Source organism: Cynara cardunculus, assembly GCF_001531365.2.
Source record: "Cynara cardunculus var. scolymus isolate 2C chromosome LG 12, CcrdV1, whole genome shotgun sequence".
Lineage (NCBI taxonomy): Eukaryota > Viridiplantae > Streptophyta > Magnoliopsida > Asterales > Asteraceae > Cynara > Cynara cardunculus.
Window position 1 is genome coordinate 29,926,712 of NC_037539.1, and position 7,427 is coordinate 29,934,138.

At 32.9% G+C, this 7,427-nt stretch overlaps 1 protein-coding gene across 1 annotated transcript; it reads left to right on the plus strand.

The window, feature by feature from the left end:
- The first annotated feature begins 5,046 nt into the window (after positions 1 to 5,046).
- On the plus strand, positions 5,047 to 7,180 carry LOC112523214. Its single transcript, XM_025132733.1, has 3 exons — positions 5,047 to 5,368; positions 5,440 to 5,597; positions 6,829 to 7,180. Exons 1-3 carry the CDS (start codon positions 5,291 to 5,293, stop codon positions 6,932 to 6,934), a joined length of 342 nt encoding a protein of 113 aa, XP_024988501.1. The 5' UTR covers positions 5,047 to 5,290; the 3' UTR covers positions 6,935 to 7,180.
- The last annotated feature ends 247 nt before the right edge of the window (positions 7,181 to 7,427 follow it).

Here is a 7,427-nt window from a genome sequence, read left to right on the forward strand (position 1 = left end):
AGTTAGCAAATGAGGAGTCACATTTTGATGAATGTTTTAACAACAGAATCTGTATTGTCATTTTTAAAATAATCTGCTAACTTTTAAATGATTTTAGAGGATAAAAAGAACCGTCTACTTTTCAAGTGGACGCCCACGTGATTTTCGCATCCTTTTTTGACATATTTCAATTTGTATTTTTTTTTTTTTTTTGAGTTAGAGATCCAACATCTTTGAGGGTTTTGAAATTAAAGGGCTGTTAGGTTCATGCATGAAAATGAAAATGAAAATGACAATAAATGATAATGAGTATAAATTTTCATTCTCCTGAGATTAATCTGGAATGAAAATTTGAGCTTGTGTGATAATGATCCCATTATATTATATAAAACTAAACAGTTCCTTTTATTCATATCCTCATTAATGACTGTTTAATACTTCTAACCAAACACCATCTAAGTTGAAAACCACGAATTTGAGAGGATTCAAGTGTGAGATACTCACATCCTAGAAGTTAACTTTTGAACACTTGTCAGTTGACACTTATTTGATTGTTCAAGCGATATTGTGAGTAATTCACTTGATATTGATTTTGTGATTAATATTATTCGGAAGAACAAAGATTGGTATGTTTGCGATATTAATTATACATCCTATGTTTGTATCTCTTCTCCTCCCATTTATTTGGAATCTTGCATTTGAAATTGTAGTTTAGTTATAAAAACTGAAATCATGTCAAAAAAAATAAGTTTATTCTTCTATTTTTGTAAGAGTATATAATATTTATATATGACAAATGAACTCACACACTCTCATTGGTTTTGGTGATGTTTGAACCCTCCTTCGAGGTTGAGCTCTATTAGGAACCCGGATGCCACTAAGTCAAAAACCTTTCGTTTTCTCCTGAGTGGTACTTCACTATTCGATACTCTTTTGCCATAAAGGAACGTTGTTCACAATGTTTGAAGAGATCTTTACAAATTTTGAACGGGTGATCATATGTCCAACCTTAGTATATATACAACTCACTTGATCACTCTCAAATTCAAACTTGAGAAGGCTAAGCAAGGTTTCGCGATCAATCACATTGGAAACCACAATGACGAAACTGAAAAGAATTGCAAACCGCAATGAAATGAATTGTAAACCATAATGACAAAAATCGGAATTTCAAAATACCATGAACAAAATCCGTAATTTCAAAACACCATGAACGAAAACCGCAATTATTTTCAACAAATTATAAGGAAGAAAACTATAGTTTACTCCTATTGTCATGAAATTGAGCCCATCTTAAATCGATTAATCAAAATATTTCTTACATCAAGAATGTAATTGGTCCTCTTATTAATTCTTACATTTAATCCCTAAAAGAAAATATATCGATAAAGTTATGATTTTCCCCAAATTATTGAAGGAAGTAAAATAGCTGGTATAAAAGGTCGAAGTTGAAATCAAGCGTTCAAATTGAAACAAGAGTATAGTTTGTACAATACCAGTTGGTGGTGTGGTAAATTGGCAATTGAATGGCGATTCATACCAGATGCAACAGTTGACACATGTATTAGTACCTGACCGATGACATCAGAAGAAGTAATTTGTGTGAGTAATGACGTTGAAAGCTACACGTTGGACTCAATTGCTAGACACTTGTTTGCGTGCTGAATGGAGGCGACGCTCCTAGTGGCACGCTGATGAACCACAACAAGGAGATTTCACCGTGTTATACTGCCATGGGATTTAGGGCAAGAGCTTAGCTTAGGGTTTTGAAAACAAGAAAAACTTTAACTCAAACCATAGAAATATGATATGACACCTCAACAGAAAAGATAGTCGTGACCATCTATTTATAAATAAGCATCAAGGATTACATAGGATTTACATATTTATATAATTACCTTTATATACATGGCTTAATAATTCATACATATAATTCCCTGCAAAACAGAAAGAAAATATATCGATAAGGAGATAGAAAAGTCTAAAAAAATCCAATGGACTTTAGTGTTTGGAATGATTAAGTCATTGGATAATTTTTAGGAACAAATAAGTTATCTAACATTCCTAAACAAGTTAAATAACTCATTAGACTTTCTAAGACATGTTAGATACATTTTTATGACCTATACAACTATTAATGTAGTAAAATAATGGAAAAAGTCCAAAAAAATGACCAATGAATTTTCATATTCTAAACGATTAAATCCCTAAATATTTTTTGAACCAAAAAAGTACTTAAATCTATAAAATGAAAGAAATATACTAAAAAAAGTATTTACATTTACAAAAAAGTACTTATATTTAAAAAAGATCATGAATGAAATTTATTTTAATTAAAAATATATTATGTATGTGATTTTTCAAATTAAAAATAAAATAAAAAAAGATTTAAAAAGGATTATTGATGAAATTTATTTTAATTAAAAATAAAATATACTCCGTTGGTGATTAAATTACTGACAGATTAACGATAAAATTTAACTAAATACATAATTACTAAAATTCGTCGCTAGTGCTTATTGGTATATATGCATTAATTACTTATATCTAATTGATGACAAATTTGACCACCGTCAGAAGCTTTAACACAGTAACATGTTAATAAGTGTAAAATATCATGTTTGAATCTTGACGGTGATATCATCAGACGCTCTAACATAGTAACATGTTAATATGTGTAAAAAATCGTGCTTGAATCTTGTCAATATCATTTCACTGACGGATTAACAACGAATTTTAATTAATTATGTATTTAGTTAAATTTTATCATTAATCTATCAGTGATTTAATCAAATTATTTTCTATTTTTTTATTTGGAAAATCACCAACAAAATATATTTTATTTTTAATTAAAATAAATTTCATCGGTAATCCTTTTAAAATCTTTTTTTAATTTTTTTTGTTTGAAAAATCACTGACAAAATATATTTTGTCAAAAATCTTTTTTTTAATGTGAGTACTTTTTGGTATATTTATTTTATTTTATAGATGAAAGTACTTTTTTTCAAAAAATATTTAAGGACTTAATCATTCAAAATATGAAAATTCATTATTTTTTTTTTCCAGATTTTTTCCATTATTTTACCACATTAACCAGTTTTATAGGTTATAATAATATATCTGACAGGTTTTAGAAAATTCAATAAATTATTTAGTAGGGGCCGTTTAGCGGTTGCTGAATGATTTGGTGCAAAATAGTTAAGTGGTCAGAATGGTTAAGAGGGCGATAATGGTTAAGTGTTGAATGAAATAATGTTGTTTGGTAATTGTTCTCTGAATGACAACAAATTACCATTTCAACCCTCTGTATGATTTAGTATTGAATGAAATAGAGTTGTTTGGCAGATATCTGAATAAAACAATTATTTTGCAAATATAACTACATATTTCATATTAATCCAAACAAACATAACATTATTAGTTCAAAACAAAATTTCATATTAGTCCAAACAAACATAATTTTTCAAATACAGGAATAAACAAAAACATAACAATCAAATTCCAACATAATAGTTTTTGAACAATTCTTAATTTGACGGATTTAACATTAATTGATTCGCAATCTGGTCATGTAAATTAGTCATATATTGATTATTTTGAGTACCAAAAGGCATTCCATCCATGTCATCTTCATCGCCTCCCTCGATTTTTTCTTGTCCCTCGGTAATAAACATGGGGTCATTATCGTAATCTATGAATAACTGATCGTGGATATTGCATCTTCGTATAAAACTATGAAGCACAAAACAGGCAATCACAACGTTCCTTTGTATGCGAAACGGATAGAGAGCCATTTGCTTTAAAATTGGAAATCTTGCCTTCAAGACACCATGATAACGTTTCTGAGTTGCACATGAGCATGGTTGAACCTTTCTTCTTTGGTCAAGGCACATTGTCGTCGAAAATCAGGAAACCAATACCTCTTATTGCAATATGGAGTCATAAAACCACGAGTATTGGCATAAGCAGCATCACAGAGATAATATGTATCTACAATCGAAATTTGAGTTTCAACCCATTATATAAAATGTATAAGAAATGGTAAACATTTAAAGTTGAGTAGAAATTTTACATACCTCGTGGAGGAAATACAAAGCCAGAGGTTGGACTAAAAGCAACTTCTCTCAACACTCCAGGCTTGTGAACTTTATTGCTAACAATATTGCTAACAGTAGGCTTGTGAACTTTATTTTCAGTTTCACACAAGTAACAACAATCGTAGAGGAGAAACATGGCTGCAACAGGGGCATAATAGAAGACAAGAATTACTATGAAAAATATATTAATCTGTTGGTTTCCTTTTTCTTATCAAAAAATGTCGAAAGTGAATAACCCCGAATCAACTTGGGGTATAGCCATTTTCTGTTTCTCATGAAAATCAATCCCATCCAGATAACGACAGAAGTTGCTATGGTATAGGAAGGAGACGGTATAGGAAGCGAGGAAATACCTGAAGCGATGTGGAAAAGGATGGAGGGAAGCAGTAAGGGCGGTGACCAGAAAAGCTGCTGGAAGACGGCGGCTGGACGAGCTGCTGGAAGAAGGTGACTGGAGACAGTGACCGAAAGAGCAACGATCGTTTGGGGGGGGGGGAGACCGACGATCGTGTTGGGGGGAGCGATGTGAAGGAACGGCTGGTGTAGAGACTAGAGAGGGCAAACTTGGAAAAAATGAAATCTGAATGGTTTAGTGAAGCCCTACTCCATTGGTAGCAAATGGTTATCCATTAAGCGGAGGAAATATTAGTTAACTACTTAGATGCTTTCAGCAGTTATCCGCTCGGCCGTTCTGGCTATATAAGAAATCCGTGATTAATAATACACAAAATGGTTAAGAGGTTAATGTAACCATTAAGAGCCTTATTTGCTTTTTTGCCAAATAGCACTTACCTCTTACCGATTAAGATGTTGGCTTTTAATATCACCATTAAGAATCAAACAAACAAGCCTTATATTTTAAAATGTCAAAAAACTTAACGGTTCCAAATGCTAAAATCCATTGTGTTTTTAGAATTTTCCAAATTTTTATAAAACACACCGTCCCTAGTTTCTCTCTCTCTCTCTCTCTCTCTCTCTCTCTCTCTCTTTATGGTCAACAGGGGGCTTCAAACAAAATCACGGTAGAAGTAGAACTGGTTTGCTGGGATCACTTGAGTCCCAAGATTTCAATTTCCCTTCTGTGTCTATACGAAAAACAAAATTTCTTTCATATCTTTTAGGAGAAAGGTTCAGAAAAAACCCCAACTTTTGCGATTGGGTCTTCCCTGCAACTTAGAATTAAACCCTAATTTCAAAATCAATCGCAAAAATCAATGGCAAGAATGGAGGGGAAAGAAGATGTATCATCAGCAACAGCCGTCTTGCTTGGAGCTTTAGCCCCTGGTGTTAACGTTCGTAAAAGTTTTTATTTTTGTTAATTTTTCTTTAACAGTTTACGGATCTTTTGTTGTTTTGATATTAGGGTCCCACTTGGAATACATTAAAAGCAGCATTCTTGATGTTGGGTGTTTGTCTTTGTGCTATGTTGGGCTTAGCTTTCTCCTCAAGTGACTCCACATTGGTGCTTCATGTCACTCTTCTTGTTTTAATCACTGGCACACTGTTCTTCCTTCTCAGCGGGTAAACTTCTAAATGTCTCAGTTTATTTCTGGTGAATTTTTGATTTTGTGATTATATAAATGGTCAATCTGAAGATGGGGTTTGTTTGATTATGAATTCAATTTATGTCTTTTTCTGATGGCCTTTTTTGGATTCATAATCTAAATGAAAAATCCCTGTGATTAAGAGGGTATGAGAGTTGTTGAATTTGTTTCTGTTTTGGTTTTCAATTTGATGTTTGATATGTTCTCTTCAAGATCACAAAGATTTGATTGGTTTTACCATTCTGAAATCAAGTGCAATTGTTCACCTTAAAAAGGGCTTTTACCTGAAAAGCAGATATGTGGATTTGTTGGTACTGATCTAGGAAACTAGATTAGATTCTGGTGGTTAATCTGTGTACTATTTCCTCAAACTTTATGATTATTTTATCTAATAATGTGAAACCCTTGATCCAAAAACAGAATACCCTTTTCTGAATGGAGGATTAGTTTGAATTTATGGTGAACAATTAGGTAACTTATATGGGAATTTCCTCCTCTTGGGTTGAAGAAAATTAGATTGATACCAATGTGACAGGATGGTGGCTTTTGATCATGATACCATCGTGGCGTCAATTCTCTTGAGATCATCTTTAACTACACACACACACATATCACTGTTCTAAAAGGCTCGCCGCAACAGCCGCCATAGCGCGACATAGCTCATGCCACATTAAGCCTGTGGCATGCGATGACCTAATAATGTGCGGTTTTTGTAACGCGATATTTGATTTTTCTTACATTTTTAAAGTATTGTTTGTTAGTTTTTGATATATAACCTAAGTTAAACTGTTTAATATCATTGAGTAATAATAAAAAACATATGTTTATATATATTATATATGATATAGAGATTTGGAGCTATAAGTCATGCTTTGAAACCCGTAGTGGCCTTGCGGCGGCTTTGAGGGCTTGAGGCTTGGCCTCACCTGTCACATCACACCTCACCCCATTTAAACCTTGATAGACACACACACACACACACAAATATCTATTGGCACCACACTGTTTATAGCTACCAGTGTTACTGTGCTAGTCTACAGTTAAACTTAAATCATTACAAGTTTATGCAAACTCTGAATATGCATTTTTAATGAATACATGATACCATACCATCGGGTGCCTACATCTTACCTTGCCCAGACCCTACCTCCAGGTGGGATATACTTTCCTATGTTTGTTGTTATACCTAACAGTTGATGTTTCTGCAGGTTTCTTGCGCAGACTGGGTTGGTTTCAGTTGAAGATCAAATGCAGGAGATAGGATTAGGAACGCCCAATCAAGCTGACAGAGGAACAACTGATAAAAGCAAATAAAGAAGAAAACTCGAAGGAAGCTCCATGTTATGAGTTTGAGAAAACCACTGTTTATACAAAATTTTGTTCTTTTGATTTTGTGGATCTTTCTTGTTATTCCTCAATGATCATAATCAGCTTTGTATAATTCACAAATCTAAAGCCACTTACAATTAGGGCTCAACCCTAAAATGGCATACCTTCCTCCTTCATGCATAACAGTAGTGATTCATTGAATGAATGCACCTTTTTAGTCTTGTTATTGTGGATTCTTTTTGGCTCATGCTTTTTCCGTTTTGAGTTTTCCACGTAGATCTCTTCTGCAATGTTGAAGGCATAGAATGCATATGGAATGAGAGTGGGTAAAAGAACTGTGAAAAGTTTCAAGGTTTTAATTTGAAATGTATAGTTTAATAATTTACCGATCTTCCTTAGTTTTGTTCCATCTACAAAAAAGGAAAATGCATTTTTGTCCGTCGCTAAGGTCCATTTTATCCTAGTCTAATGTCGTGTC